Source organism: Fusarium musae, chromosome 10 (genome assembly GCF_019915245.1).
Source record: "Fusarium musae strain F31 chromosome 10, whole genome shotgun sequence".
NCBI lineage: Eukaryota > Fungi > Ascomycota > Sordariomycetes > Hypocreales > Nectriaceae > Fusarium > Fusarium musae.
The window spans coordinates 1,946,672-1,974,659 of NC_058396.1; the positions used below are offsets into that span (position 1 = coordinate 1,946,672).

Consider the following 27,988-nt stretch of genomic DNA (forward strand, 5'->3'; position numbering starts at 1 on the left):
ACCATACAGAGTCGTACGATTTATACTCCAGGCTAAGGGTGATCCTCCCGCATCTCATCGTTTTAAGCAGCGCCACGCCGCGACTAGGCAGCAATAGCTCGTGGTGAGCCCCTGGTATAAACTCAATTCATCATTGGTTAGTGCACTTAAACGCCCAGGATATCGTGTTGGTTGACTTTGGACATGCTTTCGATAGTCTTCAATGTAACATCCATTAATGCAGCCTTGAACTTTAAATAAATGGCAAACGACCTCTCTCCGACCCGTGCATTTGCTGATAAGACCTTGCCGCGGCGGAGTGTCACTGCGGATAAAGCGCTTGTGAAAATATTCGATATTGATAATATGTCAAGATTTGTACCCGACTCATCAATGGATGATTGACAACTATATAAGTGAAGAAAGCAAAGCAAAGATCTTTTTAGTTTATCGTCCGTACTGGTCAGCAGAAACCGAGTTCATGAATGTAGTACCAGCTAGTCGGAGAGTATCAGGCTGAGCCATCGATCCATTAGGATTGAAGTAGAAATGCTCGCCGTATCCACCGCCATTGTTGAAAACAGGCCACTCGGGAAAACCGGAAACTACAAAGGTTAGTTTGACATCGCGCATGTAGGCAACATGAAAAACTTACTTCCGTGTTCGTTGGGGTTGAGCTCGGTGATGAAGCTGATCCACATATGGCTCACAAGCTTAGCGAGGTCGAGAACCTCCTTTGATGCGTTGACAAGAGGACCTTGACCCTTGCCGTAGCCTTGGCCGAGCATGTTGTAGAAAACGTAAGCGATTTCTACAAAGTGAGGAGTTCCGATGTAGTCAGCTACGCTTCATGTCAGCCAACACAAATCATCTCGAGTGCATGAGAGATATACTTACGCATGTTGGTATTTGGAGACTCGAACAGGTACGCATATGAAGTCACGTTATGCTTAGACCAAGCATCAGTTCGCGCACGTCTCCACGACATGAAGAGCTGGTCGCCCTGCAGAGCAGCCCATCTCTTATACTGCTTCTTGACAGGATCGCTTGATTTGTAACGGTAGCCCGATGGAATTCCAAGAGCGTCGATGTTGGGATACAAAGCCAAGAGTGTATCAATGGTATCAGCATCAAGTCCAGTGGTTTGAAGCTTAGAAACAGCCTCTTCAGTGGAGTCAACACCTGGCAGACCGAAGAAGCTACCCTCATCAGCATTAGTTCCAGCCATGAGAGGCACCTTGGTGAAGTTTCCGTTGGCAAGAAGCTTGGAGGGATAGTCGGGGACAAAGTCATCGTCAACGACGGGGTAGAAGCTGCCTTGGATCTTGGCGTTCGTGGCGTTTAGTTTCTCGAAGGGAACTTGGCGGAGACAGGCAAGCTTATCGGATTCCTTGTCGCAGCCAACTGCCTTGACAATAGTGTCGTAGCGCTGCTGGGGTCCGGTGTAGTTCTTCATGTCAGTGCCGTCAGCTCCAGATTCGGCGATGATACCACGGAATAGCCCCTCGTCAACGCCTCCGTACGCCATGGCTTGGTAGCCGACGTTACCACCACCGGCGCTCTCACCGAAGATGGTAACCTTTGAAGGGTCACCACCGAAGGCAGCGATGTTCTCCTTGACCCAGTGCAGGGCAATGCGCTGATCCTTCAAGCCAAGGTTGGCGACTCCGGCATCGAGGATGTCCTTGCTAGCCATAAAACCCCAGAAAGAAAGTCTGTCTGTTGATCGTTAGTCACAGGTCTAATTGGTAAAAGATAGTCGACTTACAGTCGACGGATACTCCGATGAAGGGTTTGCCCATCTTGACAGACTCCTCTACCATGAAGCTCATGTTGTAAACACCGTTGGCGCTAAAGTCCATGGTCCAACCTCCACCGTGGATAAAGACACCAACTGGGAGTTTCTCCTTCTTGCTGCCTTTGGTCATAGCAGGCCTGACGATGTTTAGTGTCAAGCAGTCCTCGCTGAAGGTCGTAGGACCTTGATCAGCGCTGTTCTGCAGAGTGTCAGAGATTTCACGTGACCATGAGAGGGGAGACTCACTCCATAACCGACACAGGAATCCGCATACTTGGTGACCTTCTTGACCTTGAAAGTCTCGTTCAAAGGCTGAGGGTTCTGAAGGCGAAGTTGGCCGACAGGAGGTTGAGCAAAGGGAACACCGAGGAAGAGGTCTTGATCCAATCCAGCGACATATTTGCCCTCAAGCGTACCGTTCTTGACTCGCACAGAAGGTGCTTGTCGTCCAAGAACGCCTTGAGTGAGAAGGGCGACCGCGGTGGCCAGTTTCAGGAGAGAAGGCATGGTGAAAGGAAGGCTTGGCGTGACACTTCTGAAGTCTCAGAACCATCTTGCTAGAGGAACTCGACATTATTTATTATTCCGAGGATCTTGGAGAAAATCAAGGCCTTGGCTAGCTTGGTCAACACATAGACCAAAGCTCCGGCTAGAGTGCCATCGAGCGGAGAACAGAAACGTCATGCGGAAGAATTTCCATAAAATCCATCAAAACCTCTCAATGCATCACGTATATTATCTACCAGGGATACCACGTCCATTCCCTATTTCGACCACAATTCCGAATATTCACGCTTGCCGAGGTCAACTGCCGTCTGCCCTTTTGGTCTGAATCGCAAGTCGAATGATGCACGCAAGAGTATTCCCCATGGGGAATCGCAAATAAAACAATGCATGCGGGGATCTTTGGATGGCAAAACATCGGGAGACTTGAAACCCCGGATATATCGATGGGGAACCACAAACGGGCCGTTAAGGTTCTTGTGATCGGACCGTAATTGGCAGCTCGACCACTAGTAACGGAACCATGGACCTGGAATTGGCCGAGGGGGGGGCATTTGGCTTGGCCGATACTACCTTCGTCATGATTATAACCAGTCATGATCGCAAATTCCGTCGGTGTTCACGACTCGTGGGTTGTGGATGTCATCTATTCTGCAGGTCAAGATGGTACAGCCAATAAATGATGTGTATTTCTCCCCAAATTCTCGTCTGCAATGTAACCCTAGCTAAACGAGCCTAAGAATATTGAACCTCGATATTGAACTGGCCATTTTTGTCATCGATCAACGTGACCTTGACTCCCCATCCCGAGGCCTCAAACGACTTCTTCCCATTCATCGACAAAGTCCTGTCGTTCAACCGCGCCATTGGCATCCCCGCAGCCGTTCGATCCGGGCGTCACATCCAAGACCTTGATCGAACCCTCCGACGTGGCTAGCGTTGTATCAACGGTATACAGAAGAACTCCCGGGGCGCAAATATTCCTATCAACGCCCTTCGCAACACGAGCTTCGACTACCAAAGCAGAAGTGTCATTCTTAGCAACGACAATGGCCTTGACACCGCCCTCAACTTCAACAGGAGTCAACGTATGCTTTGTCGTGTCACGTTGAGGGCACAGTCAATAGCTTTATCGACCAACCATCCAAGTCTCCATTTATCCCAAGCAAAGAAATCAGGAGCCACTCCTCCCACATTTCCTATGATACTCCATCCTCCGGTGTAGTAGCCAGTCGGCAGGTCCGGCGTATTAGGGTAGTAGTCGGGCAAACACATCGAGTGTCAGGTCTCGTGATTGACCGCCTTATAGCCCCACGAGATGTAGGGATCGGCGCCGAAGGTGACAGCTCTTCTGGAGACAAGTTTCCCATTCCGTGCAGACACGCTGAAGCTGGATCCGAGCGATCGGGTCATCTTGTCGTTGTTGCGTGTTGTCGCGATGTACAGAATGTCCGTCTCGGCGGGTGGTGGTCTTGCACCGTTGTTTGTATACGCGTCGAGAGCATCTTGGATGTAGGACAAGTGCTGTTCAGCGCTAAAACCCTCTTCCCACTTATAAGATGCTGCTGATTTGGGCATGCGGTAGAACTTGGTAGTATCGGCTGTGATATTGAGTTCAAGCTGGCCGTAGCTGGCGGTCTGGTACCATTTTGCTGCATCTGGTACAAGAAGATCGCGTAGCTCTTCAACGGATTCAGAAGCTGGTGATTGAGTGTCGGAAAAATCGACAAAGATCATGCAACCCTGGATCGTACCAGTTCCAGAAATACAGTTGACCTGAAACCCCATGTCCAACACTAAAGTGAGCATCGGTTCTTGGCAGCGCAGCTGCTATCGCCGAAGGCAATAATGCTGACAATTAACACGCCTTGAACAGCATCGTGAAATACGTCGGAGTATGGAGAGTTTCCACGACATTTTGGACGTCTACCCTAGTTTATATGCCAGATAATTATTGAGTTTGCCGGGCGTACCAAAGCTTGGACTTGTAAATAGTGCGTTACGATTCCTAGCATGTTTCGTTTATATAGAAAACATGAGCTTTAGATGAAAAGGATGGCGATGCGAAACGCAGCCTTGAATAAGCTCCTGTTTCAGACCGTTCAAAAGTGGCTATCACCATTTAGGATCTGTACGAGGGATCAGAGTCATCAGACCAGGCCCCAAATGAATAATCAACTTGCATTTTAACTCGAAACAATAATTTTATATTGTGCTTTCTGAATTTCGGATCCTGGGACGCTGTCACGGAGTATCATAAGATCTGTTAGTTCTTGTTTCCTTCCCAATGTTTCTCCCCTTACCTCCTTTGGAAGCTTCTTATGGTTAATCTGATAATTTGACTGGCGAACCTCTTTCCAGCATCAGAAATAGCTAATGCAGATGACCCGCTAGATTTGTTTTTAAATCTTGAAGACCAGCGGAGAAACTCGGTTTATCAGGGCACGCCCTCAAATTTTTATAAAGTTGAGCATGCTCTGCCAGATGGACAAGGCCCCGATTTAGCATAAGAACAATCCTGGTTATTTGTTCCTGTGTTGGGATAGCTTAGAAGGTCGATACCATTGTCTCTGCAACGGAATGATAGACGTCGGTTTCAGGCATCTGGAGCTTGGACGATATACCTGACCTCGGGACTAGGCACAAAGACTTTTCTTCACTCTCGAGGGCATGTCCATGGGTGATTCAGAGACTGCCAGTTACAGATCTTGAGGTTTAGTAAGAGTGGACAATCATTCGTTGGCCCCATGAGCTTTCAGAACTTCTTTGCCAGGAGCATCAAGACGAACTCAGAGGGGAGCCTCTAGCTTCTTTCATTCTCGGTCTGCAACTCATGGAAGCTTATGGAGCTCTCCTGTCACTTAGCTCAACATCCTAAAATGAGGGCATGAGACTATTGTAGGTAAGGCGGTAAAGACAGCCATGGAGGTCCAACTGACCGTCCTCGAATACTAGAAACTTGACCATACCTGACATCACATGAAATCTTTTGTGACTCTAGCGATGATGATTTGTATCTCTCTACTTCGCGGGTGTATATAAGTTTGCATCGAAGTGGTTTCGGCACAATAAAGGTAGAAGGTAAAGCATCGCCATCCTTCTCGCTGATCTCCTCGATCAGCGCCGATGCCTCTATCTCAACAACGAGAAACACCCAATGCAGTTTTCTGCGATCTTTCCGTAGAGATGGAGACCCAATGAATAACCTTCAAGTCACTGACTCCAAGTTGCCACTAGTTGGTCCGTTAGGAAGGCCTTTTTCACAAGTGCAGGTCACTCAGTATGGTGGTAGACATTTTGCTCTTTGTTACCGATAAGCCGTTGCGACTTCTCTTGAGCTCTCCGACATTGCTGGCGTTCAAATTGGTCATCTCTAGGCTAATTCCAAGTGACTAAGATTGAGTTGGTCAGTCAGAGTGATATCTGGGTCCTTTGAAAAGAAGGCGGGCTCAGGTTAGGAATCAGGTCGCCATTAGAAGAGGCTTGGATCCTCTGCATGATGACTTACGAACGTTTCGAACACCTCATCTTACTGATGTGAATACTATCTGATTATGGTATGAACTGCGTTGTTGAGTAGCTTTATAGTATATTTCAAAGAATTTTTAATTATTTAGTATTAAAATCTTTCCCAATGCCGGTCTAAACTTTTGCCAGCTTATTATATACCCAAGTGTTCGATGCTTACTTTACTGAAGTACGACATACCGATTGCATCTCATGACAATCTCTCTCAGCGACGAGCGGGAAATGAGCCTGTCGAGGCTACAGGCTCCTCATGTATCAAACTTTATGATCCTGGGTATCTATCAGAGCAGGAGGAGTTGATGAGTCTCACATAAATAAGCTTCTGGAGACAAATTATATTTTTGACGATGCGTTACTACAAGCAATTCCTAATGTATCCTGGACAACGCACATGAAGGTGATGATTAAGTCCACTTGAGAGTAAATCATCACCTAGGAAAACCTCCGTGATCTTAGCCATGGCTAAGGTTGACCATAATGAAAAGAGTTCGTGAGAAATGAAAAGACGAAATTGCCATACCCTATGGCTAGCTAATCGAGGCGCCGGCATAACGGATATTGACGACTGACAGGTGCTAGTGCCTGAACCTAACGAGCCACAAAATTTGTTCGAAGATTAATTGCCCCTGAGCCAACGCCGCAAAAACTGACGATAGCTTCAATAGCGTGACAAAAGAAGTTGAAACAAATCGATAGCGTGGAGGGACCATGGCTCAAAACATCGTTAGCTTAGGGTGGAACAGATGGACAGATGCTTATTGGTGGATGGGCGCGCTATTGACAAAGTGCGTTTTCAGGTGACAAGGATTAGAATCTGGTCAAGGACAAAGCGCTAGCCCAGGGGTATATCGGGACTTGGTTATCGGAGCAGCTTATCGGGACGGTCATTGAACAGGCAGAGCAGCAGTTGCTTTGCGCTTGAAGCCTACAGATAGGGAGGTCACAATGCCGAAATGATCGAGGCCCAGACTGCCAGAGTAATACAGCATAGGAATGATTACCGGTCATAAGCATCATCGCCAAAGCAAGGGGGCGGGGGGAGCTCAGCAGCCATCCAATCACAACCCGTTTGAAGTGGCGTCTTTAGCTTCAGCTGAGGAATCGTACTGTAGCAAAGAGCCCCCTCTTTTGCAGCTCAAATGAAGACAAAAGTAGGCAAGAGAGGAGAATGTTTCTCCTGTTCAGTGATTGAATATTGAAGCTTCATTTTGCGGCGATAGTGGAAATTTGAGGGGGCGTTGTTGAGGCAGAAAGAAGTTGGGTTGGCTCAAACCGTGGCGCCCGACCGTTGAGTCTGATGCTAGCAACGGCAGTTTCGGGAGGAGAAAAACAGAGTTACAGCCCTGCAACGTTCAAAGTTTATGGGGCGAACGAATACCTCGGCAGTGATATGCGATTGCGATTGCGAGTGCTGTCTGACTTGTCAAGCTCAGTAGGCGCTGGGATTGATGGCAGAGACTGTAAAAGAACTGATGCGTTGGAGAAAGACGCTGGAAGAGCGACGATTTCTGGGTAAGAAACTGCTTGGCGCAACAGGATCCGGTAAAGGGACCAAAACCAAAGCAACCTAAGCGTAAGCACCCCCGCATCGCGTGCAACCTACAGTGCCCAGTACAGTACATGTATCACCATCAATCAAGACTCTAATAATAACCTTATGAAGACACTCTTTTCATCTTCCATCTGATCGGCGGAAAAACCCTTCAGCAGAAACAACAGATCAAGGTTAATACCGTGGCCTCATGGTCCCCTTTTCTTCAGGCGTCGTCGCAGATTGATTACAGTGGATCAACGAGGCGTCAAGCCTTGACCAACCGTTATGAAGCGCTACCTGTACTGAGACAAGCACGATCGCTACGGTAGGGAGAGCAAAAAATGATACTGTATCTAAAGTAAGAACCCCCTGGACTCCAGTTAAAAGAGAGTCAGGGGTCTCTTGTCAGTTCCTTTATTCCCCCCTCTCTCAGCTCAGCTGTCTGTCACTTTTCTTGTCTTGCTTTATTTTTTATTTTTCTTGCTTTCCGACATTCCTTCTCCTTTACATTCTTTTTTTTATCCTCCCATTCATTACACAGCAGATTTAATAGTCGTCCCCATCGCCACAAAATGACCGTTCCAAGGTCAAACAGAGCCGTGCTCTTGGCCGCCGTCGTTTTCGTCACCATATTTCTCGGTCTCGCGCATTTCCATCTCAAGACTCCCTCCGAGTCAACAGCAGCCGTAAAGAGCGGAGTGTAAGCATCCCCCCCCCTTTTTCGCAGCGATAAAACTTTATCTGACAATTGAACAGCGACGAGCCCGCGCCTTTTGTCCCCGAGAAAGAAGCCGCCGCTGCTGCCCCGACTTTCGTACCCGGCGAAGATGAGGAGATTGGCGCGACACCCGCTGTTGAGGTCGTAGCTGAGACGCCGAAGCCTGAGGAGCATCACCATGCTGTTACGCCTGACAAGCCTGAGGCTGATCCTGCGGAGGAGCCTAGCGATCCTGAGGAGATTGCTGAGGCTGAGGAGCAGGCTGCGAATGCCTCTCCTACTCCCGCTGCTGCTGCTTCGCCCGCCGCTGAGCCGGAGAAGGAGCCTGATCACAACCATGACCACGACCAACAGCACGAGGAAGCGCACGACCACGAACATGAACATGAACATGATCCCGAAAGTGAAGAAGAGTTCATCCCCGAAACCGAGGTTGAGGAAACACCTGAGGCTCCCGCCATTCCTGAAGCGCCCACTGGTCCTAACCTCGACGCCTTCACACCCGACCAATGGATCAAGCCCGCCGTAAAGGTCAACGACCCTGAATACTACCCCTACGGCCACTGGCCCTCCAAGCTTCCATCCGACAAGCCCATCTGGACCCAGCCCCTCGGAAAGAAGCTCTGCATCATCGACCTCGAGAGTCGTCGCTTCGATAAGCCCGGCCAGATCTGGTCCGACGAAATGACGTGGAACAAGAGCCGAGAAGTCCACGGCCCATCCGGCGGCACACTGAACCACTGGGTCTACTGTACGTCCTTCGCTTAGCTTCCCCTCCCGCCGTGTACTAATGTCTCAATAGCCAAGATCCACGGGTACCAGTACTACCACATCAAGATCAACGGCTACCCCGACCGTCGCGATTCATGGAAGAAGCCCTCTGTCCTCTCACAGGTTCTCAAGAAGCATGACGTCTGTGTCTTCATCGACTCCGACGCTCTCTTCAACCGTCTCGACCTCCCCCTCGAGTGGCTCATGAACTACTGGAGCATTTCCCCCCAAAACAACTCCCTCGCCCTGCCCTACGACCCCGACACCCAGCATAACCGCGACCGACGAGGAAACCTGTTCCTGAACACTGGTTTTATGATCATGCAGAACAAGAAGAAGACGTACGAGATCTTCAAGGAGTGGGATGACTGTGCCAACGACGGCGGCAAGTTCCCCGGCTGCACTGAGTTCCGCAACCGAAAGGGCTGGCAACCAACCGACCAGGGCGGTTTCGGCACATTCATCCGTTACGAGTATCCCGATGAGATTCTGTCCCTGCCTTGTACCGAGGCCAACGGCTTTCCCGAGAGCAATTCAGGCTGCGACGGAAAGTTCATCAAGCACGTCTGGATCGGCAAGGAGGATCGTCTCGTCCAGGCTGTCGGTGCTGTCTTCCCTGGCGTTCTCCTCGAGACTTTCCACAAGCAGTTCCTCAAGGAGTCGGAGGCCTTCAAGACTTCCGAAGACGATCTGATCAAGCAAAACGGTATGCCTTGGTAGACGGTTCCTTTTTTTGGTGCTGGAGTTTTGTGCTTTGCAGTGTTGATCGGCGTTTCAATTCCCCATGTGTACAGTTTGGAGACCAAGACACGGGAGTCGGGTGTATAAATAGAGAATGTAATTGGATATTGTTCTACGAGGATGTGGACGGTACGGCAAAGCCTGAATATACAAGTTTAAATCTTCATTTGGTCTCCCCAATAAGTCACACTTGATGCATACAAGAACACGAGACCTCACTCCTTACATTGCGCAAACTTTAGACTAGTCTTTTATGAGTTCATAAGTATTTTTATTCATCTTTTCAGCCTCCCAGCCATTACCCCCTTCATAATTTTTTTTTAATAATAGCTTATAAGCTTATAAGCTATTAAGTTATTAGTATTTTTAATTAATTAATTAATAAATAAATAACTTACGTCATCGTTGGTGTTGGCGTCAGCGTCATCGTCGGCGTCATCGTTGGCGTTGGCGTTGGCGTCGGCGTCGGCGCTGGTCTCAGGCTGGGTCTCCTTCTTTTTTCGCTACAAGTCTGTTAGCTAAATCTGTTCTCAAGTGGCTGCAAGAAGCATAACTTACAAGGGCTTCTTCAAAACGTTCCTAGACGTTGTTAGTATAGCTTTCTTCTGCAGATTGGATGATTCACTCACCTCGATCGAGGAGGGCTCGGCCGTCTTGGCCGCAAGTTCCTGTTGTAATATATTAGTAGACTCACGATAGAACATAGCTGCAATTACTTACATCTGCCTTTATCTGCCATTTCTGACCCAGAAGCGCTGTCAGCCACGTCTATTGTCATTAGAATAAACACTTACGGCAGCGGCGTCGATATCTCGCTACGCAGAATGTCAGTGGGTGTCCTCGGATTGCATACAAAAGGGGAAATACTAACCTGGATCTTTGTTTCCAGGGCCTGAAAAAACATTAGTAATTGATCTATGGTTTGATGTACACCAAGACTGTGGGTATGCAATAAACTCACTTGCTGCTGGTCCGCGAGGGACCGTCTCTCTTTGTCGAGAGTCTATATATCCATGTCAATGCACGTCCACAGTGAATGCTACCTGTCATCAATCTCACTTCTGCTCGGTGTTTAAGCCACTATAGAATTGTCAGGGTAATGTTCAGTATTGGAGTCTTGGGAATATACTTACAGCCACCATCTGCGTCGCGTGCTAGAAAGAGAAACATCGTCAGTTTGGTCTTGTCATAAGTAGTAGCTAAAGTTTGTTGACACTTACCGCATGAGTTCCCTTTTCCTGAGCAAGTAGTTTAGCATGTGAGAATGAACATAAGTGGGATCATCGGGACACAGGTTGGACTGACATTGAAGTTTGGCTAGAAATTGAACGAGTTAGTCAGGAAAACTGATCGTTGAATGCATGGAAGAGAGCCGTTTCCAAGAGTGACTTACTTTTTTAACCCCCGCAGGGGAGCGAAGGGTAGACTAAGAACCTCCGTGTTAGAAACCCATGCCCCTCCAAGATCTTGATCTGTTCGGTCGATGATGGAGTGGTACGTACTGCTTGACGGGACTGTAGAAAGGCTGTCAGCATGTGTACGACATTGAAGAAAATAAACGAATGCGACGAGGATGTTCCATGAAGTGCAGTGCTTGAGGGCAAGGAATATGTGCTTACGTTGGTCTCCGAAGAGACATTTCGCTTCTAGACAAATGTTAGCTATTGATTCATGTAATCGTCGATTGTGAATAACTTACCGCTTCTCCGGCCTTGGCGGCCCCGAGGAACTAAGAAAGTAGTCAGCAATCGTGTCCATGAATCGATGATCGCAGTCTCATGTTATGAATGGATTGTTGGGAGGGTGGAAGGGACGTTCGCACTTACAGATCGTTTGGTTGGCATCTAGAAGGACTATCAGCAATCCTGTGCACAGCTAGACGGGTCGTTACTCAGGTGGTAAGTTGATCTTACTGTTGTTGATTTGTTTGCTGCACGACTGGTCAGCTGAGAGTGCTTAGAATTGAGAGTGGACCAAGCCACGGAGGGGAAACTTACGAGTTGAATTCTTTTTTAAAGACTAGATGAAGACAGACCAATTAGTAGTGTTAAAGATGCGATGGAGGACAAGTTGAACTTACACCGGTGGGCTTTGAAGAGCGCTGTGCGAACTGCGTGCGAGCGGCAAGACGAGGAACGGCGGAAATGGGAACGTACGAGACTGCAATCAACAATTAGTTAGAAATAATCTCAACAGGATTATCGGCCAGGAATATCGAAAATAAGGGGGACTCACCGCGCAGAGGAAATCGGTGGCTTGCAGAAGAGAAAAAAAGGAGAGCAGCAGGAGATTTTGGCATCGTCATATTAGAAGCTTGAGACAGGCAGGTACACTTCTGTGAGCAACAACGCTAGGGTGACGGAAGGCACCACTTTCAGATCCATCACCATCAGCTGCTTCCTGTAATACGTAAATAAGCCAAATGGAATTATTAGGTACCTAGGTAGCTCTGTTGGTATCTAAACATAAGGTACGTGCGTGACTCAACGGCTCCCTTGTCGGCTCTGAAGCCCCAATCATGGTTCATGTGGGCATCAATCTAGTCAAATTTGCCAATGCTCAAGTCTTATTTACTGAATCTTTCGACAATATAGTCTTTTGGGCATCTCATTGGGGAGGGAATAAGGCACACAAGTTCCACCAGATTGATGTAAAGCACCTGCGATAGGTGTCGTCAAAGCCCCAGGGATGAGAATCGTCGAGACGATAACGCCGTGAATACCTAGTTGCAGAGAAGTCACCAAAAGTTTCCTTGAAGGCAATCATGGTGGCGATGGGACCAATACTCCCAGTATCCATTCTGAACAACACAATCAGACAATCAATCCCATCACTTTCAGAATTGGAGAACATACCCAAAAAGGAACGCAACACAAGATGTTGCGACACCAGCGCTCGCATACAACGGCACCTTCATCTTCGCATTCAACAACTTTCAATGTATTCTGCAGAATCATACCTAACGAGAAAAGTTTCTCCGTATTTAAGCTTATCTTTAGTTCTTGCTCAATCTTTTCAGTCGGTGTGATCACATTTTTATTATGGAAACGCAGACGCTTCGGATTTCCTCTTTCAAGGCTCATGGGACTGGCGGAGTTGCCACTCTTGGATTGATTACCTGGGGCGCTTTACCAGTTCGCGTTGAAGTCCATTAAGAGATATGCTTGTGGTGTGATGGAGATAACACTGTATTTCTTACAATCTCTTTGGCTTATCTGCTGTATGCTTCATGGGCCTGTGATGCTGGTGTAATGCATGGCACGCAAACTTCTCGACTTAGGCTAGGTACGCTATAAATAGCATCTAACACCTCTCGGCTCTCAGCAACGTGGACCCTACCTTTAGCACATATCTATCTCGAGTGAGCTCTCCCATAGTTCAACTCCATGCATGTTAAAATGCAAGACCGGGTATTTGTTCTTCCATGGCTTATGGTCGCGCGACGCCTGATGAAGCCGAACCTCGCTACAGAAAACACGCCCTACGCCCTACGCCTTGTGTAGTTGATATAGTTGATATAGTTGAACACCCCTAGTAATCATAAGGCGTAAAGACGAAGAAGCTTAAATATAACTACATGATCAATCACATTTATTACTATCTAGCCTTTAAGTATAATGCAATCTAAGGCCCAGTCCAGGGCTACAAACACCATTTTTCCAATCTACCTATAAACCGTTCCAAAGAATGCCCTCTTCCCAAAACTCTCAGTTGCCTAAAGAACCATTAACATGATGTTCTTTGAAACACGAAAGCCAGTCTTTGTTATCTGCTAGCGTCTGATCCCATGGATCCGAGGTATCGTATACAATCCTCCTCGCTTCGGTCTGAAACATCTCATCTGTCGGGATAACCCCGAGACTCATCTGTCGCTGCGCATATCTGCCCAGGTGATGCACCAGAAACTCTGGGAAGGCCATGGAGCTGCTGTCCTGCGTCATGGAGCGTTGCGGTCGCGCTACAGTTTCCTCCACTGTGTCCAGATTGCCCAGACCCTCATCGACAAAATCCGTGGTTCTTCCAACGTTCTCTCGAATCTGAAGAAGATGGTCTCGACAGCTGGGATCAGTCGCTGAGAAGGGCACGGGACATTTCCCTTCCACCTCGATCATATAGGGTGACAGCGCATTCGTCACTCGAGCTTTGACATGCGGTTCAAAGTCATGATCGCCCTTCCAATCAGCCATAGTATCACCCTTTCGAAAATGCTTCGCCAGATGTTCGACTCGTTCTTTCCACGTCTCCATTCGAAGACCGCAGATTCCACATCTCGATTTAACCGGCGGTCCCTCGACTTTCCACGAATCTATAACCGGGACTGTTTTCACGTGGTGCACGAGTCGAAGGTGCTGGGTAAGATGATCCTTGCGGCTGAAGATAGGAGGCTTGTCATCGTTCTGGCAGCCAGCGTGGTTGTGAGTTTCAAGATGTTCTGGCGTTGGGTCAAGTTGACTACAATATGCACAGTGGTTTCGTCCTGTTTCTGGGGATGTCACTACGCCTCCGAAGGGCGCACATCGCCAGCCTGCAAGGTCGAGATGGAGGGACTTTTCGTGCCGGGCCCAGTCATACTTACTCTTGAACTTGTCACAGCAAAATGTACAAGGAAACCGTCTATTCTGGGGTTCCTTGCCTTTGGCGGTAGAAGAACGTTTTGACTTGGTGACTCGGCCTTTCAGCGAACCTTTTCGAGTTGCGGACTGTGGTGATCCCACTGACGCAGACGAACAGCTCGTCGCACTTCCGAGACTATGTGTCGACCCTGCGCGACTCCCGACACGGCTTCGTCCTAGGCTCCCAGCGGATGAGCGAGTTCTCAATGGCGTTTTTTGTAGCGCATCAGCAATAGCAGACAGTGACGCCGCTTCAGCTTCCGGGGGCGATTCTTGCCATCTTTGCATAGGATCTAAAGTGCTATCGCGTTGATGGTTATGGCGAGGTATTGAGATTGGATCACTTCCAGTACGATGAGGCTGCCGACGGAAATAATGGCTCCGTTTCCGTGGAAGTCCGCGTTGGGAACCTTCAGCTATCGGAGACCCGTTGAAGGATTGTCCGAATCCAGGAACTCCAAATGGGGACGTCGTTGTCGGAGTTCCCGCTCGATTACCCGATGTTGCCAACGGCGAGATGTTTCCCCCAGTTGGTGTCTGTGCCGCAGCGGGTGTTTGCCATGAATTCAGGCTCAATGCAGGATCAAGCCAGAATTCGCTTTGTTGTTCTGGTGGGATCATGGAGTTGAGAAAGTCATCCGTAAAATCGAGGTGCTCATGACCAAACGAAACCTCATCATTCTGAGTTACAAAATACGATTGCTGGTCCTGAATCGGCGTGTTTCTCTCATCAGCAGTCCTATTCGCAAGGCCAAGTCTTGCAAAATCGAGTTCCGAGAAGGTCAAGACTATCAGGTTACGCATTAGCGGATCTCAAACCCGGGATGAAAATCTGCTTACTATCGCCATCAACGTCATCCGACGGCGGCCGTCTCGGTGCACTGGACCCCATTGCTTTCAACTCTATGTCCCCTTGCAATTATCTGCGGGTAAGTACCTGTAGTTATTAGGTTAGGCGATGGTTGTTGAGACCAGGCAAAGCCAGTCATTGAGGTGCCTTCTTGATGACAAAAAGGCGCCGTTGACTTTCCGGAATCGGAGTGAGACTAACCCCCACCTTGACCGAAAAATTCAAATTCGTGACCCCGAATAGTTATGCGATACTACGTCTCCATCGCGGAACAGTCAGAGGCGATTTACTTCTGGTCTAATCTGCTCTTTTTTCAGCCGCAATCCTGGTATTTCCCCGACTTTGTTTCTCCATAGTTTGCCATATTAGAGTGATTACTCATGCGCGTCGGCACAGACCTTCTCCATACATGACGAGTCATAGATAAGATTATCTCATCAAATCTCCAACGAAGATAAAGCTATGCGTCACTTTAGCGGTATGAGCTTGCTTCTACGGCCTGTTGGTTCATTATTTTCTCCGTAGACGGCCTGACTCACCGAGCTCAGCTCTGAGGGTCCGTGAAGCCCTTTGTCGTAGTAATCAACAACGCGTGGACCTGCGAGACAGCTACTTAGTTTCGTGTCTTCAGTAGCTGCTTATTCAATTATCCAGTCAGTGATTCTATATCTGCAGTATACCCCAGTTCCATTGTAGCCGTCGCTCCTCATCGCTCAACAATGATGGTGATGATGCGCGACAAGTCGATATGAGCTCTTCTACATCCCGAAAAGTATATGATTATTCTCAAGACAGCCTGTCCCTGATCACCTGGTCATTGACTCTGCAGCTCACAAAGTATTGCCTTATGCACGTCTCTGGCTGCGGTCAGGTTCAGTCCAACGACCTTGGAGAAACTGGAGTACTGATCATTGCTTTCATCCGTGCTTACTACAGAGTATCGAGCGCGATCGGAGCTATCCAAGGACTATCACTGGATTCTATTGTTAACAAAGCGTAGCACCTTGAACGGTGACAAGCTGGAGACCTGGTATGTATCAAGGCAAGAGGTTTGACAGCTCGAGTCGACCCGATCTCGATGGAGCAAAAAAGCAATGAGTCCAACAGCATCTTAACCTTTCTTTGTCTTTCCATCTGTTTTCGTGATCGTCGTTGTTGTCCAAGTTAGTAACATTCGCGAATGATAACACAACCAACACTGGTCCAATCAGTGCTGGAAGCTCAAGGCGCGTGACGCTCTGCGTAGGGCGTGAAAATGGCTTAGCTCGGACCAAAATCGGAGCATCATTTTTGGCAGCAATGACGCTTGCCCAAAGCGATCAAGTTCAGCGTGTTTCGCATGAATAAGTAAACACGAGGACTTATACGAAACCAACAGGCTACGAGCGAATAGCATGCCACCTTTGAATCAGTTGACTCGCGTCGGACTATGATGCAGCTAAATCTAAGATTATGAGGAGCTACAGCAACAGCAGCTGCAATGATGATCTGCAGCCTCGTCGCATCTTCTTGAAGTTAATGGAGCGGATATGGATATCAAACCGCGTCTCATTCATTTTCTTCATCCTGCTTGATCGCATCAACCTGGACTATCGAATGTGACAGTCCCTTGCCATCCCCCTTCTGGTCAATGACCATAGCCGTCAAGCTCTTCCCATATACACAGCCAGAGTCCAGACCAAAGGTATATCTCGCAACCCCGGGCGAGTCTTTACCAACTTGTATCCCAACTCTTGCATCATGTCCGTAGACGACAATACTGCGCTTCTCGGGATCCTCAATCGAGTTCTGCCATCGATTCCAAGCATCAATCCACCAATGACCCTCTCGAGTTTCGAGGGGAAATCCAATAACACCCTCTTTGTACTCACCACTGAAGCCTTCGCCGTTATTAACAGCATCTGCCCATTTCTCCAACTCGGCTTTTATACCTGCATCAGTGGTATCATGGTATGCCGCATAACGTCGCGTCCGACTCTTGGCTCCCTTCAGTAGACCTGCTCGAATGGGCTCAGTGACTTTAGCTGCTGGGTTTCGGTATACCAGTCCTCTCATGTTCATGACGGCCCATGGATCTTGTTCTTCCAGTGGAAGTAAGGGGACCAGACCGCCATGCGCGACAAGCAGAGTCCCAGAGTTCCAGGGCGGTGATGTCGCTCCCTTTCGTAGTTTGATCCGTAGAATCAGCGGCTGCGAAGCCAGCCAAGAGATTTGCTCATCGGTAAGATTGGCGGCAGTTGTCAAGTCGCTTTCCGAACTGTAAGGTTTGAGATCCTCCGGTGATATTGACTTCAAATCCTCCTTCGCCTCAGCTACGGCCGCTTCGCCCTCTTTGACCTCGTTCTCACTTTCCGCTTCAAGTGCCAGCCTCTTCAACCTCTCAACAAGCTTCTTATCCTCCCCCCTTTTGATAGCAGAATGCGCAGCAAGCACCCTGTCTTCATTATTCCCTCTTATCGCACATGCCCCGAGCTCAATCGCCAACTGGACAACACCGGGACTATCAGGACCCTTGTTGATCAAATCTCCAACAAACATAAGTTTGTCGCCATTGGATCTGTTATACGAAACTTTTTTGAGTAATTTCTTCAGTTCGGGCAGATGGCCGTGTACGTCACCGACGATAATGAGTCTGCGTGGGGGGATGACATCTTGAATACGAGTCTGCAAGGGATGCCACGGAAAATCGGCACGAGAGCGCGCGGTAGAGGAATGGGTATTTATCTCGTATTCATTTTCGTGAGAGGGCATTTTTTGTTGTTAATTATAGTCCTTGCCGAACGTTTGAGTTTGCGTTTTTGGTGAGGGAGGAGAAGAATGGGTTTGGTTACGAACGGGCGAATCAGAGCATAGTTATTGGGAATTGAATCCACTTTGGCGATGACGAATGTGATACAGAACAATTGCATGTAGGAGCAAGGGAAGACAAATTTCGTATTCACAAGTCGAAATTGCCGATTGCCCAAGCCTAGGGAGATAATTTTCAGAACACCGGCAGTCATACTGGTCTTGTACATGGGGTGAGGTGAAGATGGGCTTTGCAATATAATCTTCATTGAAACAGCCCTTTATAACTCAAAAGGCGTGGTGGCAGAGTGGTCTAATGCGATAGACTAGAAATCTATTCCCTTCGGGGGCGTCTGTTCGAATCAGGCCCACGTCGAAAACTTATTTTTGACCTTGTTACTGATTTTTATTATTTTTATAGTAACCTATATCTGTTTAAGATTTTTCTCTAATTCATACCTACTCTTTCAATATACTTAGCTTGTCTTAGTAGCTAAAGTACTATAATAATTAATTTTTATATTTTACTAATCTATTGCTATTATATCTTTAGAAATTGGCATGTCTATTATGAGTTTCTTTACAGACAATCTGTAATAAAATGCAATAACGGCATACATCTTGCCTTATTAGCTCTCTAGAAAGATTCTATATATCTTAACAGTTTAAAGCTTGTTGTTTAGTCTATAGAGCTTGAAGCATAAATATTCTTTGTCTGGATTAGGGTAGGTCGTGTACCCGTTGTGTCTGCTGTTTAAGCATATACCTATGCTTCCGTAACAGCCTATTCACAAGATCTCACAATTCTTTAACGGCCTTTAGCTTGAGTTAGTTTACATGGAAATGATCGTTTGGACAGCATCTAATGTTAGACGCCTCGGTGGAAAGAGACTCGTTCGAAGAATCCATGCTCAGCCCTGCAGAAGAGGGGATACTCAAAGTTCACTAGATCCAACAAGACTTCGCTGACTCGTTTCCCATTTGCCCTTGGTCCAAAGGGTCAAAGAGCTTATTTGCCGTCAAGGCAGGTGGTGTGACAAATGCATGAGATGATCTGCTTTTCAGCTTCATAACTCTGATCTGGAAATCCCCAGCTTCCGGTTCCCCGGGATGTCCAGACCCAAAGCCGCAGGGCTGAAAAAACCAGAAAGTCTAGAAATGCGATATCTTCTCACATGGCAGGCTACACGGCCAAGCCAGAAGTTCTTCAACGCCTGGACCTCGAGAAATTCGCTTAGCAAAGAAGCATTGTCGAGTAGCAAACGCTCTCGGCGACTAGAAGCGCCCCAAAAAGCTTGATTGTAGGCAGATACGACGAAAGCGTGGAAACTTTGATGCCGGAAACTACGAGAGGGCCAATCGTGGCTTGCGCTGGTTGGGGGGCTAGAATCGTTGGTCTTTGTTGATTGTCGTGTTTATTGCTGTTTGCGTAACCTGATAGTTTGGCCCTGCATTCCAGACGCGCGGGCCCCGTTGACCAGCCCAGGTCCCAGGCACGATAGAGATAATCACTGCGAAAATCACGGGTTCAATCGTCTTTTCTCAACTACGAATATTGTGAAATTAAAGGCTGCTTTGCCGCGTCTTGGCATTGTTGATTATGCTTGACTTGTCTGGCCAGCTGTCGTAAGACATGGATGTCAAGGGATGACGAAAGGAACAAGAAATGCCGCGATAAGGGCAACACTTGTTTTAGCGCATCCCTTGTGCGTTGCCAGTCTAGCCAGTAAAAAAAGACAGCTTTAGCCTCTTTTAAGTGGCTGTAGCGTATGTACAGACTCAGTCAGGGTCTTCTTAGTCGAAAGGGTATGTCGAATTCAGTAACTCGGATCTGGTGGAGCCGAGCCAACTGAACTTGGCCACTTCGGATGGTGAGGCCGCTGTAAGCAAGCTTCGATCATTCCACCCTAGCAAAACCGATCGGAATCTAGGCCCTGCTCTCCACTTCAGCTGTGATAATGGGCTCTTGAAATAAAGATGCAACTGTTCCCCTGCTCGCTCTGGAGATCTCCCTTGACAGAGTCGCATCATTGAGTGTTACGCTGTACGCTTGTCTTGTAAGTCAAGCCTGCACAGAAAAACAGGTTGAGTCGTGCAACGCGACTCGACTTGGAACATGGACCACATACAGTACTGACTTGTTCTTCCAGCTATCAAGGGCCAGATCGTACCCAGGCAGTCACCCGACGGTCCCCTCGTCTCCTCCCGACGACAAGATGTCCATGTTTGGTCGGTTCCAAGAGAGCAAGAAACAATGGCGTAACTGCATAGTGGCCTGTTTCGCCATCTATGCTCTCGGTTTTCTATTCTTCTACTACAGCTTCCCGGCCTTTGGCGACTTTGCTCGACCCCACCATCACCATGCCGTCTCAGTCACGAAGCACTCAAAACATGTCAAGCCAGACAACATCACCGTCAGTGGACTGGTGTTCTACGGTCGACAAAGCCGAGTTGAGATAATGAAGTGCTACATCGAGCGTAACCTGGTCGAAAACGGAGGATGGCTCGATGAAGTCCTCTGGGTCGTCAACACCGAGCAAAAAGGGGATCTCCGATATCTCGAGGAGGTCCTAGCTTCCAACCCAAAGCGATACAAGAAGATTTATTCCGACGAGATTGCTGGGACATACACATACAAGAATATCTGGAAGAAATTAGAACGTGGAAAGTATTATGTCAAGATTGATGACGACGTCGTACGTGCAATATCAATGCCTTGGTTCGCTAAACACTAATCATCTGTCTCGCAGGTATGGATTGATGACGACGCTATCCCCAGTCTTGTCACACGTAAAGTCCAAAACCCCAAGGACTTTGTTGTCTCTGGCAACATTATCAACAACCCCCCTCTTGGCTTCTTCCATATGCGCATGGGTGCCATTCATCCATACTTCCCAGAGGCCTTTGAGCCATTCAGCGTCACAAACGCCACTGACTACTGGAGACCATCACGACATCCTTCATGGGATGGACCCAAGAAGTACAAGTGGGAACTCAAGAATGAACCTCCTACCTGGCCTCACCATCGATGGCTGCGAGTCCCCGACGATTCGATGCTTGATCAGACTCCTGCCGCTGAACTCAAGTACGACATTTGGGGCGATAGCTATCGTAACTGGGCTATCGCTTCCCAAATGCATATGTCTCTGTTTGAGAATATCGAGAAGAAGCAATTAGACCTATATAAGTTCGAGAAAACTTGGACCATGTATGAAGATCGAATCCGAATCAACTTCATGTGCATCTATAGCGATGACATTCTCGACACTGATCCCGAAAACTGGCCCCAAGGACGGGGTGACGAGGACATGATTGTTCTTGATCTCCCCAAGAAGCTTCGACGCCGTAAGTCCTCCATCAAAATCCCACCATGCTTCATACTAACACTCTACCAGCTGTTGTCATCCAAGGCGACGCTTTAGCCGCTCACTACCAATACATGGACCAGAAGCAGTTGGAATCAACCGATATCCTAAAACGATACAAATCCATCGCAGAGGATAAATACTGCCTAAATCTAGCTGCAGCTCAGGACGTTGCCGAGGCAGATCTGAAACAAAGGTCGATCCGAGGTCTCTTTTCCACCCCAAGTGGGTATGATGTTTGATGTCTATAATACGGAGTTATATATCCTGGGATGGCAGCGTGTCGGTTATTATGCTAGAAATTGCACCAGTCGTTTTTTCACCGCTTCATTTCATGCCTTGTAGTTCGTCCACTCTCGTGAAACTTGTAGATATAACTTGGCTTGTGGGTTGTTTTATCTCGGTTATTTGTTACCGTTGAAGTTACATGGCATCAGATGTTCCTAGTCTGCGATGCGATAGGGGCCCAGTGTTGTCGAGACCCTCTTTCGGGAGGAATCGTACTATCGCCACAGGACTAATCGCGACTTCTATTAGGATCTTCACTCAATTATCTGCCGAAGAGGTTTTGAAGCGCCTCGGGAAGTAAGAAAACATCAGACCTTGATATAAGATGTCAAAAATAAACTTAGCAAAGGGTATCCTAAGTCTATTCGAAACTTATCCTAAACTTAGGCCGAGTTACCCAGGTCGTTTTGTCACTTAGGATCAAGACACTAAGCTTTCTTTCCTCTCCTAGAAGTGCAAGAGGGAGAGAAGGCTTGGCTTGGATGAGAAAGTATCTGGCCACAGAGCGTGTCAAATTTCCGAACATACTTATCCGGGTCGAGGGTTCAAGCTGTTTGACATGTTTCATACGAGGTGAACTGATTTACGACTGGAAATACCTCACACGGCAGAGCTTTGGCCGACGCCTGGAGAGTGGATGAAGATTGACTTGTATCCAGTTGGTAGGGGAAAAATGTTGTTCTCAAGACAGTTACAGAGATTTGCTTGCTATATACACTAACATGATATGATTACTCTACTTTCGGGAGTGAGTAACTGTCCATCGAGTCTCAACACTGATCTCGTTGTTCTTCATCTCAGAAGATCCAACAGTCAAGTTCTTCTCCGACCCTGACTCATCAGGGAATCCTGTGACGGCATAACCGTGCTGGAGCTTATCATTTGTTGGCCTGTAATCGTCCATCTCCCAGGTCGACAAGTTTGGGTCTCGAGAAATCTGGGGCTGGGTGCTCGCGGCACCTGATCGGCTGGCATCCCTGAATCCTGTTGAACGCTCGGTAGAATATTCATCCAATCGAGATCCCCCCATTCGCTTCTTGTACTTGGCGTAGAAAGGTCGGAGCATGGGAATGCTGACACAGAGAATGGCGAGATTAGGCTCGAGGATGAAGAGGAAGATGGTGGTGGGCATGGTTCCTGTAACGTTGTTGTTGAGATCGACGGTTGAGATGTAGATGAGTCGGAAGACGGCGCAGACAACGCAACTGTTCGAGTCAGTATATACTTCTTACATCGAGAGTGAAGAGACCTACGCAAGACCCAACGCGAAACAAGAGGTGATACCAATCTTCTCCGCACGGCGTGTCTTCAAGTTCCAAACACTGTGCATAGGCAGTGCCATAATGATCAAGTCTCCAATAGCGTTGGTAGCGATCAAGGACTGGATCATGGGGATGTAAGCTCCGCACTTTCCTAGACCAGTCCACTGAGCGGAGACTGGGTTACACAGGAAGATACAAGAGCAGAGATAGGCGATGAGCCACATAGCGACAAAGACGAGGGCAGCCTTGGATGACTTTTGCATGAAGCTCGTGGGGAAGACTCGGATGAAGAAGGCCAACATGCTCGCTTTGACGGAGGCGAGAAGGGTGACATAGATGGCTTGCATGCAGAATGTCAACTTGAGAATGAAAGGAATATTCGCGGCGACTGGATCGAGGAGTTAGTAAACCGTACTAGCATAGAGGTCGATGATGGCCGACTGCGGGTGAGGGAACGCACGCTCAGGGTATTTCGCTAACTCGTATCCATTTCCAACAGGTGCAAAAAGTCCTTGACAACACAACATTGCCACGCCCAGCGGCTGCAATCACAGTTAGTAATGGCCAACCTTAGCCAGAGACAGTCACCAACCGTTGAAAAAATAACGAATCCATCATCCCATCCAAGTCCAGGTCCCATAAGTCTCCCAATGACCCGCAGAGTGACGACGATCAGAACCAGCAGCACAATCAAGCAATTGATGGCAAGTTCGGCTTTGACATAACCCAGTATGGGCATGTAAACCTGCGGTGTCGATATCACCTCTACTGCTTCCGCCGACATGATGGGAAAGGAAGCACTCAAAGCGAAACAAATACGCCAAACAAGAGAAATTTCACAATACAGGGAGGAGCCAAAAAGGAACCCATTCTTCCTTATATGTACAGGAACCATAAGCAGGTCATGTCGATCACTTTGCTCCAACGAACGGCTTGGGAAAAAAGGACCTGCATTAGCTGGCGGGTTCTTTAACGGAAACTTGGCCCAAACGAGAATGGTTTGCTACAGATGACCGAGACAAGAGACGAATGTGCACTTGGCTGTGGTCTCTCTGCCTATTCGAGTCCAGAGGCTCCGCTGGGTATGAGGGTAACCCTGGGATCCATGGGGGCAACGGCCTTGGAAAGAAGCAGTGATGAGGCAAGGAGATCCTTGACAGGGTCGTCCTTTAGCCAGCGCGGATGACGGATCCGTGGCGAACGAGACTTGGCGCGGCAATTGGGGGGAGGAGCCTCAACGCTGGGTCATGATACACTCAGGGGGCAAGGGGGATTGGATGCTTCGGTTGGTGCTGTATATCCGAACCTCACGTGAGAGGCTCACATACGATCCAATGGAAGAAAAAGACGATACGTAAAATAACCTCTTGGCATCCAGAATAATGATGCAGGAACAGGCGAACCAACCGAAGTTGCCGCATGAAACATTTTGATTACAGACTACTCCACTACCGAAGACACTTTCTTGACTCGACTCCCACAGCCATAGCATCGTAAACGGGTCGAATGAAAGGCCGGGAAAGTGCCGGGTTTCTAGTGCTTCCATAGCGAAAAAGACAGTGTGAGTGTCTGAGTGTCAGGGCTGAAGGACAAGCTCACCGTCTTGTCTTGAGCGGCTGACCAAACGATTATAAAACAAAGTCTAATAGGGCTAAGATCATCCGAGGGCTTGAGAACAGACAATGCGGAGAAAAGCAAAAAAACGGCCCTCCCGAGATGATAGTGAGAGTCTAGAGAGAAAGACTGAAGAAATGGCTGAATGAAATTACTCGCCAAGAATTAGAAACAACGGAGTATTTCTGGGGCCCGTCCCGTCTCGTTCCTTGACCACTTGGTGAACAATCCGCCATCAAGCGTCTCCATCAATCCCCATATATAGCCCACATAAGAGCACAAAACGTGAAGATTTTAGCGTGGCGGTCCTGAAAATATCCCTTTCGGAGAACGTTAGCCTACTGTAGGAAATAATCTGCTGACTGTCCAGACGGATCATGTTTTGTGCCCCTGGGTTGGGTGACGATCTTGCACAAGAAGAGCGCAGTTCGCCGACGAAAGAGAGAAAAAACCGCACTGACGCGACACTAGGGGAAACAAGAAACCAGGACGGACTGCAAGATAAGCTTCCCGCGCTGCCCGTCGATGGTTTGGCACAAGTCTAACGGTCGCACAACGTCTATACTATACCACATTCTGAGTTAATAATCAATTTGAGTTTCGGAAATATCGATCGAAACGTTGACGTGCTTCTGGATGATACCGTAACCCTTCTGTCACATCATATCACATCTCTTCCATGTCCACCCCAATTTTCTTACCTTGCCGTTATGGCTGCTGCGGCCTGCCCACAAGCCAGGTTGTCGGTGTCCTTACTCAATGTGCCCGTCCGTCGCGCATGAAAGGAGGTCTCAAGGGTCCCTCCCTGCTAGAACGCTTGGTCGGAAATGCAACCCTCATCCCCCCCGGAGACCGCCACCGTAAAGGTTTAGGCCAAGACGTTACTTTTTTAATCACGGCAAACTCGCGTCGTCCTTATAAAGTATGGTTTGGCTGTATCTGACTGGACGGAACCAGGTTTAAAAAGCAACATTTTTCGTAAAAGTCATACCAGCATATCAACTATCTCCACCAAACCGTCAGCAGAAACAAAACATTTCTTTCCTTGTTCCTCTTTTAACCTTTTTACACACATCATCATGGCATCTTCCTACACTACCAAGCAATGGGTCCTCGCCAACAAGCCTACAGGGGAGCCTGTCCTGTCCGGCCCAGACGCTACCTGGAAGCTGCAGGCCGTCACACTGCCTGAGCTGAAGGATGGCCAGATCCTCGCAAAAGTCCAGTACTTCTCCAACGATACTGGCCTACGGAACTTTATCCAGAGCACTGTCGCGCCTGAGCGCTTCTACGTGCCTACAGTGCCCCTCGGCTCGCCCATGCGCTCCGGCATCATCGCCGAGGTGGTCGAGTCCAAGTCAGACAAGTTCAAGGTCGGTGATCTCTGCATGGATTTCCACCTGGGCACCTGGAGCGAATATGTGATCCTGGAAGCCGAAAACTCCCAGGCCCTCGCGCCCCTGCCCAACGGCCTGCCCACCACTCACTTCCTCGGTGCGTTTGGCGCCTCTGGTCTGGCCGCGTATACCGGCTTGTACTATGCCGGCGAGGCTAAGCCCGAGCACACTATTGTCATCTCAGCCGCTGCTGGCGCTACTGGCTCTATGGCTGTCCAGATCGCCTCCAAGATCCTCGGCGCTAAGCGAGTCATTGGCATCACTGGCTCTGACGAGAAGTGCGAGTGGGTGAAGAGCATCGGTGCCCATGAGTGCCTCAACTACAAGAGCCCTACATTCCTTGAGGATCTCAAGGCTGCTACCCCCGACGAGGTCGATGTGTACTTTGACAACGTCGGTGGTAGCATCCTCGACGCCATGCTGACCCGCGTCAAGAAGCACGGTCACATCGCTGTTTGCGGTGCCGTCAGCGGATATAACTCTGACGAGCCCATGGCTTTGAAGAACTGGTTCGAGCTTATTTCCTGCAGGATCAACATCCGTGGCTTTATCATGCTTGATTATATGGACAAGGTGCCCGCCATTCTAGGCGAGCTTATTGGCGCCACTGCCGATGGACGCATCAAGCTCGAGGCTGCCGAGACAGTCATTGAGGCGCCCATTGAGCAGCAGCCCGAGGTTTGGATGAAGCTGTTCAGCGGTGTCAACCAGGGCAAGCTCCTCACCAAGCTCATCATTTAGGAAGCTTAGGTGAATGAAACATAAATAGTTGATGAATTTAGGCGGGCACTTGCACTAGCGTTGCCATTAAATATAAACTGGCTTATGATACTTAATTATTTCTAGATTTTACTGGGGTATTAATTATAAAAATGCTCCTTCATTTAACGGAAGCGCTTAGCACTTCAAACGCAAGGTATTCATCCAGGCTGCGTACCTAAGTTAAATCTCGCTGGGATAAGGCACGCACTGTAATCCAGCGCTGATCAGCAGAGGCCCGCTGGACATGCACTGCACTCTACCTACTTACTGACAGAAGGATTCAAGCAACTCTCTGCGCTATTGTGGACCATCCTCCACCGGTTCATGAAATCCGGAAGAGGATTCAACCCCCTACGACTTGTGCCTGTATTAGGAAGGTCAGACTGCCTGACAAATTCGTTACCTTGGATTGTCGAAAGTTGGGTTTTCTGTGGGATTGTGAAACCTACCGCCATTTACCCTAAGGAGACCTGGGAGGGGCTTCAACAATCACAAAGCATCGATACTTGCGGGGGCGATGCAGGGCAAAGACGATAATTCTGGTTTATTGTCATAGGTGTAAAGTTCCGATGTTGCTATTGGCATCTTTGCCATCCAATTGGCATCAATTGGCATCAATTGGCATTCAAGTCATTCATCATACCCCGCAATTTGACAAGCAATTGACAAGACTGACCACAAAGGCGTGCCGAGACATGCATCCTTTGTCCAGTGACGTGTTGACCCCTCAGCCTTATGTTTCTCGCCGATAAAATACGGGCAGTGCCACCAACGTTTTGCCCATCTTACTCCCTAAAATCAAGCCCTACCAAGTGACAACCATGACAGTCCCAGAGTCAAGCATCACCATTGAGCCAGGATATCGTCCTGGTTTGCTAGCCAGGTGTCTCGAGATGCACATCGCCTTCTACCACCCATTCAACTCCTGGGGTCTTGCGTTCGAAACCTCCCTCGCCAAAAGCTGGGCCGACCTCATCCAAAGACTCACCAATCCTCGCAACCAAATCTTCGCAGCAGTTCAGTCAGCACCCTCTGACAATTCCGTCGACTTTACTCAAAAGATTATGGGGACTATCTTGATTGACGCAGAGCACCTTCAACAACCCAACACGGCGCAAATTCGTGGCTTCATCGTTGATGAGCGTGCTCGTGGCCTTGGAGTAGGGAAGCGCTTGATGGCGGCGGCGATGGAATTCATAGAGCAGCAAAAGTTTGACAAGGTTACGCTTTTCACATCGAGTACTCAGGAAGCTTCTTTATATCTCTATAAGAAGGCGGGTTTCGTGGTGGTAAAGGATGAGCAAAAGGTTCTATGGGATGTGCCAATGAATGAGTTACAGCTTGATTGGGCGCGACCGATTGTCGCAGCGCAAGGAGTTGAGGAAAATGGAGTTACGAAGAGCGATATATAAAGGAAATACAGTATACTAAAAAACAGAACCCTATCAAAAGTTACTAGACGATCCCGGCATTGACC

At 48.4% G+C, this 27,988-nt stretch overlaps 9 protein-coding genes and 1 non-coding gene across 10 annotated transcripts; 5 read left to right on the forward strand and 5 right to left on the reverse strand.

The window, feature by feature from the left end:
* Window positions 1-426: 426 nt before the first annotated feature.
* J7337_012823 (uncharacterized protein) lies at window positions 427-2,284 on the reverse strand (the record flags this gene model as incomplete). The annotated part of the gene is made up of 5 exons (XM_044830324.1): window positions 427-584; window positions 635-820; window positions 877-1,698; window positions 1,748-1,976; window positions 2,024-2,284. The coding sequence occupies 5 exons, from the start codon at window positions 2,282-2,284 to the stop codon at window positions 427-429; spliced, it is 1,656 nt and encodes a 551-aa protein (XP_044675240.1).
* Window positions 2,285-3,095: 811 nt separating this feature from the next.
* J7337_012824 (uncharacterized protein) lies at window positions 3,096-4,090 on the reverse strand (the record flags this gene model as incomplete). Its single annotated transcript, XM_044830325.1, has 3 exons — window positions 3,096-3,374; window positions 3,581-3,981; window positions 4,036-4,090. 3 exons carry the CDS (start codon window positions 4,088-4,090, stop codon window positions 3,096-3,098), a joined length of 735 nt encoding a protein of 244 aa, XP_044675241.1.
* A 3,825-nt stretch (window positions 4,091-7,915) lies between these two features.
* J7337_012825 (uncharacterized protein) lies at window positions 7,916-9,552 on the forward strand (the record flags this gene model as incomplete). Its single annotated transcript, XM_044830326.1, has 3 exons — window positions 7,916-8,043; window positions 8,100-8,812; window positions 8,864-9,552. The coding sequence occupies 3 exons, from the start codon at window positions 7,916-7,918 to the stop codon at window positions 9,550-9,552; spliced, it is 1,530 nt and encodes a 509-aa protein (XP_044675242.1).
* A 352-nt stretch (window positions 9,553-9,904) lies between these two features.
* Window positions 9,905-11,872, reverse strand: J7337_012826 (uncharacterized protein; the record flags this gene model as incomplete). The annotated part of the gene is made up of 18 exons (XM_044830327.1): window positions 9,905-9,919; window positions 9,972-10,076; window positions 10,132-10,152; window positions 10,203-10,241; window positions 10,294-10,341; window positions 10,368-10,388; window positions 10,445-10,465; window positions 10,535-10,576; window positions 10,633-10,653; window positions 10,707-10,727; window positions 10,794-10,811; window positions 10,879-10,890; window positions 11,076-11,087; window positions 11,193-11,219; window positions 11,273-11,302; window positions 11,400-11,417; window positions 11,654-11,733; window positions 11,809-11,872. 18 exons carry the CDS (start codon window positions 11,870-11,872, stop codon window positions 9,905-9,907), a joined length of 615 nt encoding a protein of 204 aa, XP_044675243.1.
* Window positions 11,873-16,584: 4,712 nt separating this feature from the next.
* Window positions 16,585-17,787, reverse strand: J7337_012827 (uncharacterized protein; the record flags this gene model as incomplete). The annotated part of the gene is made up of 1 exon (XM_044830328.1): window positions 16,585-17,787. The coding sequence occupies one exon, from the start codon at window positions 17,785-17,787 to the stop codon at window positions 16,585-16,587; it is 1,203 nt and encodes a 400-aa protein (XP_044675244.1).
* A 330-nt stretch (window positions 17,788-18,117) lies between these two features.
* Window positions 18,118-18,199, forward strand: J7337_012828. Its single transcript has one exon. It is a non-coding gene; the product is annotated as a tRNA-Ser (tRNA).
* Window positions 18,200-20,039: 1,840 nt separating this feature from the next.
* J7337_012829 (uncharacterized protein) lies at window positions 20,040-21,430 on the forward strand (the record flags this gene model as incomplete). Its single annotated transcript, XM_044830329.1, has 3 exons — window positions 20,040-20,519; window positions 20,574-21,168; window positions 21,219-21,430. 3 exons carry the CDS (start codon window positions 20,040-20,042, stop codon window positions 21,428-21,430), a joined length of 1,287 nt encoding a protein of 428 aa, XP_044675245.1.
* Window positions 21,431-22,212: 782 nt separating this feature from the next.
* J7337_012830 (uncharacterized protein) lies at window positions 22,213-23,522 on the reverse strand (the record flags this gene model as incomplete). The annotated part of the gene is made up of 4 exons (XM_044830330.1): window positions 22,213-22,681; window positions 22,730-23,126; window positions 23,199-23,280; window positions 23,331-23,522. The coding sequence occupies 4 exons, from the start codon at window positions 23,520-23,522 to the stop codon at window positions 22,213-22,215; spliced, it is 1,140 nt and encodes a 379-aa protein (XP_044675246.1).
* Window positions 23,523-25,431: 1,909 nt separating this feature from the next.
* J7337_012831 (uncharacterized protein) lies at window positions 25,432-26,490 on the forward strand (the record flags this gene model as incomplete). The annotated part of the gene is made up of 1 exon (XM_044830331.1): window positions 25,432-26,490. The coding sequence occupies one exon, from the start codon at window positions 25,432-25,434 to the stop codon at window positions 26,488-26,490; it is 1,059 nt and encodes a 352-aa protein (XP_044675247.1).
* Window positions 26,491-27,332: 842 nt separating this feature from the next.
* On the forward strand, window positions 27,333-27,923 carry J7337_012832 (uncharacterized protein; the record flags this gene model as incomplete). Its single annotated transcript, XM_044830332.1, has 1 exon — window positions 27,333-27,923. One exon carries the CDS (start codon window positions 27,333-27,335, stop codon window positions 27,921-27,923), a length of 591 nt encoding a protein of 196 aa, XP_044675248.1.
* Between the last annotated feature and the right edge of the window lie 65 nt (window positions 27,924-27,988).